The 13,587-nt window shown below is 40.3% G+C and overlaps 1 protein-coding gene across 1 annotated transcript in view; it reads right to left on the reverse strand.

The window, feature by feature from the left end:
- PRKCI (protein kinase C iota) overlaps positions 1–13,124 on the reverse strand; it is an 82,087-nt gene extending 68,963 nt beyond the window's left edge. Inside the window, exon 1 of the mRNA XM_082624228.1 lies at positions 12,779–13,124. Coding sequence (XP_082480354.1) covers positions 12,779–12,882 — 104 coding nt within the window. The 5' untranslated portion in view covers positions 12,883–13,124. The remainder of the gene's footprint in view (positions 1–12,778) is intronic.
- Between the last annotated feature and the right edge of the window lie 463 nt (positions 13,125–13,587).

The raw sequence follows: 13,587 nt of genomic DNA on the forward strand, positions 1-13,587 counted from the left end.
TTGTCTCTCTCTTTCTGAAACCTAATTCACATTCAATGTTTTAACTATTATCTCTATGTAAGGGTCTCCTAAATCTGTAATTCCAACTCTCTCTGTGGTATTTAAGACTCTTGATAAGCTTGTTCCAATTTCTATTCTCAATGTGATCGCACCATTCCCGACACAAACTCTTTATTACGGACACCTGTTTACTCAAACCGCCACACATAAGACCTTGATGATCCAAGTTTTAATCCTGACCTGTCCTCAGTTTAAGGAGGGAGGTGGGGATCTTTCTTTAACATCAACCTTCTTTCTTCAACACCAACTTTTTTCTTCAATATCAACTTCCATTAAAACTTTTTCAACCACATAAGCCTGATGGTCTATATTTCTAAACCTGTCCAACATGTATCTTATGTTCCAATTTTTGTTATTCAACTAATTATATACACACATCCTTAGCTAGATTATAAACAGCTGGAAGATAAAAATTCTTGCTTTTTAATATATTCACATAACTATTTACATAATAGGGACTCAAATATTTCTTAACTGAATGTAGAAGTAGTATTTTCCAGGAGAAACCCAACTTCTAAAAAGTGCACTCTTGACAAGGAAATATCACTGTTTATGTTTCCTTAGCCTATAAACATGTACAGAATATTTAGCATGTTTCAGGTGTTTGAACAAACATCTTATATGATCTTCATAATAACTGTCAAACTAGACCTACTAATCCTGTTTTACAGATTTAAAAAGCTTAGCACAGGGGAATATTTGCCAGAGTCTCACAGTTAGGAAACAGAATGCGAATTCAAATCCACATCTCCTAATGACACTCGTGGTGGATGCTGTGATCTGACCTGCCTGCTCTCCACCCCACCTCCAGAATCCCCCATTAGCAATGGAGCATTTGCCATCCCAGCTACCGGGAGTGCTACCAGTAGACATCCCCAGTCTTCAGCCTCCTTCAGAGATGTGACTGCTCGCCTATAGTCAAATTCCCTTCCTGGTCAGTCCACAACCAACAGCCAATTCAATATGGGGGTATAAAGGTCCCAGCCGTGACTCAGGAAAGCTCTGAAGTGTCAACTCATCTTCAGAACTCCCTGGAGGGTCAACTAAGACTTCTGTAGGGACTTCAGGGCATCTTGATTTTTTCCTACCTAAGCTTGCTTCTCCCCTTCTCTTCCATAGCTGTCAACCCCAAAAGCACTCCTGAAAAACCACCTGCATGCTAATCTGCAACACCACCTCCCACAGCAGCATCCACCCAACGCACAGCTATCATTAGATGTTATTTTGTGACAAAAGCATAATGTATAGTCAGTCAATTTCACTTTTAAGAGTTTGGCTAGGGACTTCCCTGGTGGTGCAGTGGATAAGAATCCACCTACCAATGCAGGGGACACGGGTTCGATCCTTGGTCTGGGAAGATCCTACGTGCCACGGAGCAACTGAGCCCATGCGCCACAACTACTGAGCCTGTGAGCCACAACTACTGAAGCCCGCTAGCCACAACTACTGAAGCCCACGTGCCTAGAACCCAGGCTCCGCAACAAGAGAAGCCACCACAACAAAGGGTAGCCCCTGCTCGCCACAACTAGAGAAAGCCCGTGCACAGCAACGAAGGCCCAATGCAGCCAAAAAATAATAATAAATTAATTAATTAAAAAAAAAAAGAGTTTGGCTAATAAAAACTGTCACCCTTGTTTCCGAGATTAAATGAGTCTACTTTAGTGTATGAAGCTAGTTAATTTTTTTTTATTCTTCAGAGAAAATACGTTGCCAGCATATATAAATTATACATATTTTACAGTCTGTCTCCCCCAGCTAAACATAAAATCCATGAGAGCAGGCATTTTGTTTTGCTCACTGCTGCATCACCAATATCTGAAGCAGCGTCTGGAGGAATGACATATACGAGGCAGCCATAGTATAATGGTTAAGACCATGAGAGCTAAAGCCAGTATGCTTGGGTTTGAATCCCAGTTCTATCACTTACCAGCTGTATAGCCTTAGGTGAGTTATTTAACTTCTCTGTTGGTTCAATTTCCTCATCTATAAAATGAGAATAATATTATCTCCTATGATATTTTAAGGATTTAATGGATTACGTGAATTCATGTTTAAAATACTTATAATAGTACCTAGCATATAGCATACTCTAAATGTGTTCAATAAATTTTAAAACATTATGTATTCATATAACACTTTAAATAGAAGCAGACCCTTATTAGATAAAAATAATCCAACCTTCTAAAAACTACACAGAAAAACAAAACAAAACAAAAACAGATGCTTCTGGTTTAATATGGTGGAGAGAACAAACATCTATAAGCTTTCATCCTAAGGGCCCAATGAAATGACAGAAAACTGAAATGACAAGTTTATCAAAGTCTTAGAACACGAAAAAGGCAGCAGCAGCAGACCAAAAAGTATGAGAAAATCCTAGATGATTGAAAACAGATGGGATAATTTATGGAGAAAATATACCAGCCCCCAAAACTAAAGTTAACAGGAACCCTTAAAAGAAGTTTTATTGACACAAGATTACTTTTCCTTCTCTAAGCATCTAAGCACACTTCTTGGCTTTTCAAGTGCATCACACTTCCATAAGAATTCATTATAAATGCTTTTTTAAATTACTTTAAAAAATAGGAGTTAAAGAACAGAATAATGTTATAAACCTTTACAATATAAAAATTACCAAGAAAAATCAAGATGTAGAGAAAGCAAAAGGAAGTGTAAATTCAAAAATGTCTCTTTCTTAGTGGAGAGTCAATACATTTAAAACTAATAATTAAATGTAAAAGCAGGGAACAAGAAAAAAACAAATAACTTGAAACTTAAAAATAGTCAAAGGACTTGAACAGACACTTCTCCAAAGAGGATATACAAATGGCCAACAAGCTTAGGAAAAAGATGTTCAGGGAGACGCAAGAGGGAAGAGATATGGGGATATATGTATATGTATATGTATAACTGATTCACTTTGTTGTAAAGCAGAAACTAACACACCACTGTAAAGCAATTATACTCCAATAAAGATGTTAACACAACATTGTAAATGAACTATACGCCAATAAAAAAAAAACATAATGAAATGTCACCTTACATCCATTAGGATGGCTACTATGAAAAAAATAGAACAAGTATAATCAAAGATGTGGAGAAATTAGCACCTTGTGCTCTGTTGGTGGGAATGTAAAATGGTGCAGCAGCTATAGAAAACAGTATGGATGCTCCTCAAAAAATTAAAAATAGTATTTCCATATGATTCAGCAATTCCACTTCTGGGTACATATATCCAAAAGAACTGAAAGCAGGGAATCCAAAAGATATTTGTACATCCACATTCATAGCAGCATTATTGACAATAGCCAAAAGGTGGAGGCAACCCAAGTGTCCACTGACAGATGAATACATAAACTAAATGTGATATATAAATACAAAGAAATATTACTCAGCATTAAAAAGAAAGGAAATTCTGACACATGCTACAATATGAATGAAGCTTGAAGAATGTTATGTTAAATGAAATAAGCCAGCCACAAAAAGACAAATACTGTATGACTCCATTTATATGAAGTATCTAGAGTAGTCAAATTCATAGAAACAGAAAATAGAATAGTAGTTGCCAGGGGTTGGGGGTTGGAGGAGAATGGGAGAGTTGTTAGTATGTAGTTTCAGTTTTGCAAAATGAAAAAGTTCTGGAGATTGGTCACATAATAATGTGAATATAGTTAACACTGCTCAACTGTACACTTAAAAATGGTTATGGGCTTCCCTGGTGGCGCAGTGGTTGAGAGTACGCCTGCCGATGCAGGGGACACGGGTTTGTGCCCCGGTCCGGGAAGATCCCACATGCCGCAGAGCGGCTGGGCCCGTGAGCCATGGCTGTTGAGCCTGCGTGTCCAGAGCCTGTGCTCTGCAATGGGAGAGGCCACAACAGTGAGCGGCCCGCGTACCTCAAAAAAAAAAAAAAATGGTTAAGATGGTCAATTAAAATTTTTTTTACCACAATTATAAATAAAAAAGAAAAGCGGGAGGAGGTATATTATTTAAGTTATAAATGTAACCACAAGAAGAACTAAAAATAGTCAGGAGAGGAGGCAATGAAGAAGTGCTAAATTCCTCATCTTCCACACTGATTAACAGATGTAATAAAAGAAAGAAGATTTTTTTTTTTTTTTTTTTTGCTGTACGCGGGCCTCTCACTGTTGTGGCCTCTCCCGTTGCGGAGCACAGGCTCCGGACGCACAGGCTCAGCGGCCATGGCTCACGGGCCCAGACGCTCCGCGGCATATGGGATCCTCCCAGACCGGGGCACGAACCCGTATCCCCTGCATCGGCAGGCAGACTCTCAACCACTGCGCCACCAGGGAGGCCCGAAAGCAGAATTTTAATAGTAGTGAACTCTAGGTTGTGGAACAGGGGATTAAGGAGAGACTAGAGATAGAAAGAAGATGTACTTTATATTGGGTTGGCCAAAAAGTTCGTTTGAGTTTTTAAGATGTTAGGGAAAAACCTGAACGAACTTTTTGGCCAAACCAATACTTAGACCTTTCTGAATGGCATGGAATATTATTATTTTTTCTACCATGTAAAGGTATGATTTTATGATAATTATAAATAAGATATAAAACAAATTTTAAATGACTGATATAAATAAATAAAATTGTTTTAATTTTTTTTAAAGATTTTTTTTGATGTGGATCATTTTTAAAGTCTTTGTTGAATTTGTTACAATATTGCTTCTGGTTTCTTTTTTTTTTTAATTTATTTTTGGCCGTGTTGGGTCTTCGATGCTGGGGGCAGGCTATCACTGGTTGCAGCAAGTGGGGGCTACTCTTCGTTGCGGTGTGTGGGCTTCTCATTGAGGTGGCTTCTCTTGTTGCGGACCACGGGCTCTAGGCATGCGGGCTTCAGTAGTTGTGGCACACGGGCTCAGTAGTTGTGGCTCACGGGCTCTAGAGCGCAGGCTCAGTAGTTGTGGCGCACAGGCTTAGTTGCTCCGCAGCATGTGGGATCTTCCTGGACCAGAGCTCGAACCCGTGTCCCCTGCATTGGCAGGCGGATTCTTAACCACTGCACCACCAGGGAAGTCCTTGCTTCTGTTTTATGTTTTGGTTTTTTGGCCGCGAGGCATGGGGGATCTTAGCTCCCTGACCAGGGATCAAACCCACACCCCCTGCAATGGAAGGCAAAGTCTTAACCACTGGACCACCAGGGAAGTCCCTGTTTTAATTATTTTTAAAATTTATATTTTAAAATAATAAGAAAATAGTTCCTTCTTCTAGTGACATTAAAAGGGAACCTGCTGGGGCTTCCCTGGTGGCGCAGTGGTTGAGAATCTGCCTGCCAGTGCAGGGGACACGGGTTTGAGCCCTGGTCTGGGAGGATCCCACATGCCGCAGAGCAACTGGGCCTGTGAGCCACAACTACTGAGCCTGCACGTCTGGAGCCTGTGCTCCGCAACAAGAGAGGCCGCGACAGTGAGAGGCCTGCGCACCGCGATGAAGAGTGGCCCCTGCTTGCCACAACTAGAGAAAGCCCTCGCACAGAAACGAAGACCCAGCACAGCCAAAAATAAATAAATAAATAAATAATTTTTTTTAAAAAAGGGAACCTGCTTACCTTAAAGCAATTTTTCTTTCAAAATATCCTCAAGGTTACTAGTATGAGGGGGTGAGGATTGAGAGAGTATATTTTAGAATTAAATCAGAAGAGAAGAAAAGGCTCCCACTGAATTTCCCTGGCAAAGAACAAGAGTGACATTATCTTTTCTGAATGCAAGGAGAAAAAATTAGTATGATCAGATGTCATCAAAATAAGACTTCCTTATTAAGGTCCACACGTAGTTAAAATTAACACATACGTAAGCACATCTGCAAACAATAGGGAATTTTCAGAAACCTTATTTTTCAAGAGCTGTAAAATATTTATCAGAAAATAAAAATATTTTTAAAACATCTGTGTAATCCTTTAAATATCATAAGTACATACATCCTAAAGGGACTCAAGGACGGAGTCATGATTTATCAACTGCCACTCCTTAAGTTCCAGGAACTAAAACATTTAAGGGAGTTTCTTATAAATAACTCTCCAAGTAATTGGAAAGCACCATGTTCATATACCCCACAATCACCAAATCCTTATTATAGTACCAAAGCTAAAAATAAGCTGCAAAATAAAGATATTACTTCTAAAGGTACAAAACAAATCATGCATGGAAGATTCTTTTTTTTCCTGGTTTTAACTTCAGTGTTGGCATAAATTAGCTTACCACTGGTCTTCAACAGAATACAGTCTGCTTCACCACAAAGATGCCCAAAATGGCAAATTTAGATATAGTTTTAGCTGAATTTTTTTTAAAAAAGGAAAAAAAAAAAAGCATTTTTAACTTTGCTTCAGCAGTCAAACAGTTTTAAGCATTCATTATGTTCCTATGTTCTAAAATATAGAATCTAAAGTTTTTCCTTAGGACTAATTGCTTTTAAAAATAAACCTGAAAAAGAACCATATTCAGTCCTTCTGCTTTCTCAACATAAGCTTCTCTCCTAAATTAAATATAGTACAATCAGAAAAAAAAAAAAAAGTTTTGGAGGCAGGATTATCCATGGATGGTAAAACCACTGGGTCAAAGGCTTTAGGGAAATATTCATACAATCTCAAAGTATCCCTCCTCAAATTAATTGTTAATTATAAGAAAACCATAATGAAACTTCCATTTTTAAAAATCAAGAGATAGAAAACGGACTTGAAAAGAATAACTGTGAAATATGAATTTGACAATAAAGGAAAAAAGTAATCTTAAAAAGCCCCATCAATACAGTAAAAGGGTAAAGGGAAATTTCTCTGAAGGGTAAGACTCAGCTTTGTATTATGCTTTACTAAGCCTCGAAGTTATCATCCATAAAATGGAAATAATGATATCTGCCTCTCAATATTGTTAAAAAAAAAAGTTAGCATTTTTTGCCAATTGTATTTGCAAAAATTTTAAAGACCAATAACATGCAACGGGAGCATAAGGAAAATGCTTCATTTATACACTTGCTGGGAATGTCAATGGATATGTTTTTGGAAGATAATATCAAGTTTTAAAGCAGGCATATCTTTGACCATGCTTGCAAGAATACATATTAACTATAAGGATGTTCCTTCAACATGATTTGACAAAGGGATTTAATGAAAGTTCATCAATCAGAAAAAAAGATTAAATGAATTATGGTATAACAATACTATGGAACACTATGTACCAATTATAATGAAAGAGGTGGATTGCTCTATCTGTATGTATCTACCTATTTATCTGTCTATCATGACATGGAAAAATGACCATGAATGAAAAAACTCAAGTTAAAGAAACATGTATAGAAATATGAACCCATTTATTGGAACAATAAAAGGGTGTGTCTGTGTGTATACACACACCTACACTTACAGATACATTGATATGATGTAGAATACCCCCAACTGTTAACAATGGCTATCCCTACGAAGAGGGGGCGAGAAGCTACTTTATATATCTCTGTATTTGTAAAATTTAGCTTTAGTGCCTTGTCTTTGTGATCTGTATTTGGCCATTGGAGGCATTTTTGTTCCTATCATCATTCTCAGCCATGCTCCTACATAGGTTAGCTGTCATGCAGAGTGCTGGGGACACAGAGCAGGCACACAAAAAACAGTTGGTCAGTTAATTCTAGACATTTCCGCCTGGATGCTCCCAAAGCACCCTGAGTTCAAAATTTGAGTACTTGCTCCAGGTAATTAATTACCCTCTCTAATAAATCTCTTTCTTTTTTATTCCCTAGTCTCTCCAAATGAGAAATCCATGCCTGACTCAGACCCTCTCTCTTCTCCACAGGCAATCATTCTAATTCATATTGACTCTACCCCCTAAAATCACCATTGAATCCATATGCTCTTTTCCAGCTCCTCAGAATCTCTCACTTGGACTACTTCCAAAGCCTCCAGATTAGTCTCATCCATTGCTAATTCGTCTACTATACTGATTCCAAGAATAACCTTTCTAAACTAAAAATCTAAATTGTGCATCCCTCTTACTTAAAACCTTCACCAACGAGAAAAAGTCTGAAGCCCAAAGTATGATATTTGAGAGTCTTCATGACCTAGTGCTTGTGAACCTTCTTATTAGCTCACTTCTCATCGGTGCCCACTTCACACTTTATGTCCTAATGAGGAATGACTATGGGACTTAAAGACTAAACTGATCTTAATTCTCCAAACGTATCATGCAGCTGTGCAATGCCTGGAATGACCTCCCACCCAACATCATAATCCACCAGGCAAACCTACTTATCCTTTAAAAGCATCAGACAACATTTCATCCTCTTGGAGGGCTTCCCTCACCCCAAACTTCTCCCCAATAGCCATCCTAGCACGTACTTTACACACACACACACACACACACACACGCACACACACATCCCTTTATTAACTTTTTAAAGTCTTTCCTCCCACAAGTCTCTTGGTTCCTCAAGGACAGAGCCTTGTATTATCGACTCTACATCCTCTGTGCCCACCCCAGTACCATGTGCCTGGCTTATAGTAGTTGTTCAACAATATTTATTAAACTGAGTGAGTTTAAACACATTTTGGTAAAATGTGAAATCCTAAACAAGACTGGAATGTTTAAAATCGTGTTTTGATTAGGCTCATTTCAACCATAAAAGAAACAAACACTCAAGTTACTTTAATAAGAGGTTTGGGAGCTGTATTAGAAAGCTACCCAGGAAATTTTTTTCTGTAGAGAGCTGCTTTTTTCTCCTGTTTCCTCAGCCCTTCAGTTTGCACATGGGTGATCCTGGCCTCACCAGCCTCTCCCAAAGCTCTTCAGCTACAGTCCTCACTGCTAACAAGCAATTTATCTCCACATTATCTAATCCAAATTTCTGAGAGGGTTGTTTTGGTTTTGGCACCAGGCCACCATGTCCCTTCTTTCTCTCTGGTGAAGCTACGGATCTGCTGCCTTATGGTTAGGTGACATGTCAGAAGCTCCATGACCAATGACTCACATTCCCCCAACTTTCAACTTAATATATCATTTTTATTTCCTTAGAACCATTGCTAAAGTATATCACTAAAATTATTTTGCAATACTTTTAAAAACAAGTCTTGCCAAGACTTGTTCACAGTGAGAAAAATCCTGCATACTTCACTGAACTAGCTATACTTTCCAAATATGCAAGGAGTTCATCGTTTTTATTTGTAGATGTTCACAGAAAGAATCCTCTGGATTCATAACTGCTCAACAGCACTGGTTTAAAAAGCTTTTTTACAAGCTTTTTGCAAAATTTCTCTTACATTTATAATGTAAAGAAATGAGTAATCCAGACATTTCCTTGTTAAATTTTACCCTGTAATATCAAGTAACTTTATAGAACGATAGCACACACAATGGCAATCTACCACTAACCCACAAAACCTGTTTCTCCTCCTCCAAACTAACACCACAAGGTAATGATTGAAGGAAGGCAGGCCACTCGTTGACAAGCTCCTGTGGTGAGGAAAGAGGAGTACAGGCCAGGAGACAGGCACTCTTAGGTGGCCTCCAGTAAAATCAGATTCTCAGTGCTAATAATCTCCTGAATAAAAATTAGAAAAAGGCTAATTAAATATCTGCTATATCTAGGGAGACATCCCAGTTGCACTAAGAACAAATTAAACAGCATGAGAACACTAAACACATCATTGAAAGGAGACGGCAATTCCTTCACTAAAATATTCTGGCTATTCTGGGATTTCAATATTCACTGGAAAGAAATATTGTTAGCAGGAGATGGGGGAAAATTGATAATGGCCGTCAGATGATCTGAAGGAAAAGAAACTTTTTCAAATGCAGATTGTCCTTACATTTCTTGATGGTAAGGGAAGAATTTTCTACTTTAAAATCAGGCAGGTGTTCTACTTAGCCAATCTGTTTATTAACTATCCTCACTGGTGACTCATTTTAGTTTCATTTGTAGTAATGGGCAGCTGACTATGTAATATAACCATCAGTTTAGACTATTGTTAATAAACATATAATCTTAACAGATGTAATTTCAGAGGACAGAAATTGGTACAATTTAGAGTGCTGATGTTGTCTTTAAATGAGGCTTGGAATGAAGGCACTATTAGAAAGTTTTCGTTGAATAGAAGCACTAAAGGGCAAGGGGTTGATTCATTACTTAGCAAAATTCATAGGTTTTTAAAAACAAGCAAAGAAAATGTTAACTTGAATGTCTTGGAGACGTTTTAGTCAAGCAGTAAAAGGGTTATAAGTCCTTATGCTCTTTTATTTATTTATTTTTAATTAATTTATTTTTTAAAGGGAACTTTTAATTTATTTAATTTATTTATGTTTGGCTGCATTGGGTCTTCGTTGCTGCGCACGGGCTTTCTCTAGTTGCCACGAGCAGGGGCTACTCTTCGTTGTGGTGCGCGGGCTTCTCATTGTAGTGGCTTCTCTTGCTGTGGAGCACAGGCTCTAGGCGTGCGGGCTTCAGTAGTTGTGGCATGCAGGCTCAGTAGTTGTGGCACGCAGGCTCAGCAGTTGTGGCTCGCAGGCTCTAGAGCGCAGACTCAGTAGTTGTGGTGCACGGGCTTAGTTGCTCCGCGGCATGTGGGATCTTCCCGGACCAGGGCTGGAACCCGTGTCCCCTGCATTGGCAGGCGGATTCTTAACCACTGTGCCACCAGGGAAGCCGTCCTTATCCTCTTTAAAAAAAAAAATAATTGGAGCAATAAACCAAGAAAATATTATATGATACCTACATTCTAAAGACTTTGATTTCTTTCCAAAGGAGAAGCTTACAATGATTTTAATTTACTAACTAGGCCTATTTACAGTTGTCAAACTAATAAAAATAGGAAAAAAGGAAGAAGCACTAGTTTCTTCGTGTTTCATAGTTGGAATCATTGGAAACTACCTAAATTTAATAAGTCAAAAATTTATATTATTTAAAGTCAGAAAGGTAAACCGGAGAACTAAAAATTATACTGTAACAATCAAAACTTGAGAGGCATCAGGGAGTGAGGAAGCAAAATGTAGTGTGCATCCAATTCCGCATCTTTCAGAGGAAGGAATCAATAGATACCATGTAAAGTTGATAAATCACCAAACGGAAGTATAAGTTTTAAAGTAATAAAGGCAACCTCCAGAAGAACAAGAAATAAACTATCAATAGTAATTACCTCTGAAGGTTGGGAGGACCGAATGGGGAACACTTTTTATTTTATACTTCTGAACAATTTGCACTTTCCTACCATGTGCGTATATTTATTTTTAATCTAGTTTTTTAAACTGTCAATAATCAGACACTATTTAAAAAAAAGAAACTGTACTATATTTCATTCTCTGCACCTAACAACTCACAGACCGTCAACTATAAAGTGGAACATATTCTAAAGTGAAATATCTCATCTGTCAAATCAAAGGTAAGGTAAAGGAAGCAAAGCTTTTTTTCTCCACAGTGCAAAGTGCATAGCTATTGTTTGAAAACCAAGACTTCCCTGATCAATTTAAGCAAAAACACTGTTACTGTCCAAAATAACTCCTCTAAACTACTCCTGAATACAGTCAAGCTAATGAACAGAGAGAGGTCAGAGGCTTCATTGCAGCAAACAAACTAGGAAGTCCTTACATCAAATCAGTAAGACATTTAGGGGCTTATATTTTCTTTGAAATGAAAACAAGAGAGGCATTTTGAAAGTTCACTATCTTCACTGATCCTCTAAGGAATGTAAAAGTATGTACTGCACTTTCAAACCTCCTAGTGCTTGAGTTTTTTAAAGCAATTTACTTCTGCTTGAACAAGCAGTAAGACAGGCCACGGGGTTGGGTGTTCTGTTAACCCTTAGTTTCAAACCTTTATGCTCACACTAACAGTTCAACTTTCTAATGCTCCCAAATATACTTATCTCAAAGAAATTTCAAACCACAGTCATACTACGGAATATGATTTAATACACTGATTTTAGGACCGGATTATTTCTGGTAACCACAATAGTTATAACTTAGGTAATAATATGAGTAAAGATCACAGATTTTAAAACTGTGCCTGTGCTCATCCTCTTCTCTTCTTGCAATATCTCACCCTATCGGACAGTCCTTGAAGCAACACTGACAAAGAAGCGTTCACAAATTTTAATTTACACATATACAACCTAATCTTGGCGAGACATAAGTACCTAATGCATATCCCTGAAAACGTATCAACTTTACTCAAATAATAACTCCTATGTCTAATATACTGGCAGCCTGATCACAGTCCAGATATACGTCACGAACTCTTATATGTGATAAAGACAAACCTTACTTAGAGAACCAGAGGCTTTAGGCCTGCTGGTAATCAAAAGGGTCAACAAACTGAAGCAATCCTGTCTTTTACCCATGGTAAACTTAGCTAACTAAGGCATCACTCAGAATCAACTCTCAACCCCCAATACATCCAGACTTAAAGACGTAAAGCTCTTGTAAATCTCTTGGTAGGCGAGTCTCTCGGACCCACCAGGTGGACCTACTTACTCCAAGGCTCCTCCCTCGGACCCTGCTCAGGACCCTCGGCCGCGCGATTCCAGGGCGCCCTGCGCCACACCTTGGGGGTGCCGCAATCCAGTGCCCCGTGCTCCTCCCCCGACCACTCGGTCACCCATCCCGAGTCCCCCGACTTGCCCGCCCAGCCCATCCCTTCCACATCTCCAGCCCCACACCCGCCCCCCCTCCAGGCCAAGTCCAGCTGGCCTCTCCCCTTCCCTCTCACCCCCACCCCCCACCCCACACACTCACCCGCGGTAGTAGGCTTTCACCCGGACCTGGTGAGAATGGTCCCCGCTGCCGCCGCCGCCTGCGATCGGGTGAGACATGGTACTGCTGTCTCTCTGGGTCGGCATCTCCTTCCTCCCCCGCCTCAACGCTGGAGGCCGAGGGTGCGAGGGGCGCACCGGGCGCCGTAGGGGACTCCGAGGCCCGAGTTTCTCCCGGAGCCGCGGCTGCCCGCTCGCCTACCTGTCCTCCACGCCCGCGGCGCGGGCCCAGAGGTCGCCTCGCCGGGGCAGCCGGAACCGCACGGCTCCCCCCACCGCCAGCAGCCGACACTGCCTCTGCTGCCGCCGGGGCCCAGCACGCCTCCCACCTCCGCCCCTCCCACCTCACTCGCTCCAAAGGCCCACATTCCGGGGAAGGGCGGGTGAAACCATCGATCCAACTCAAGATGCCCGGCTGAACCATTCTTACGGGGGCAAGGAAAAGGGGAGAGAGGAGGGGGGATGCTGAACATCACAAAAAACTTGCCGGCAGGGGCCTTTTGTGGGCTGTAACTGAGAGAATGTGAAGACTGAGGTAACTGTAGTTCTGTAAAAAGCCCCTCCCTACAAGGAAAATGGTGGTGGGACAAATTCTGCGGCATCTCACCCCAGTTTCCTGTCTTGGTCGCGTCCGCGGTCAGACGGCTAGGGACTCGGAGTAGATTTGCCGGGCGGGTTTCTGGGACTTGGAGTCCCCATGGGATTCTGGGACTTGAGGTTCTTTACGTGTAGAGCGTCCCGCCTTCTTGCTGACCGTGTCTCCAGCTTGTGCCACGGGAGCCGTCGGCGTGG

The sequence above is a fragment of the Mesoplodon mirus genome, assembly GCF_964341445.2.
Source record: "Mesoplodon mirus genome assembly, chromosome: 6".
Taxonomy (NCBI): domain Eukaryota; kingdom Metazoa; phylum Chordata; class Mammalia; order Artiodactyla; family Ziphiidae; genus Mesoplodon; species Mesoplodon mirus.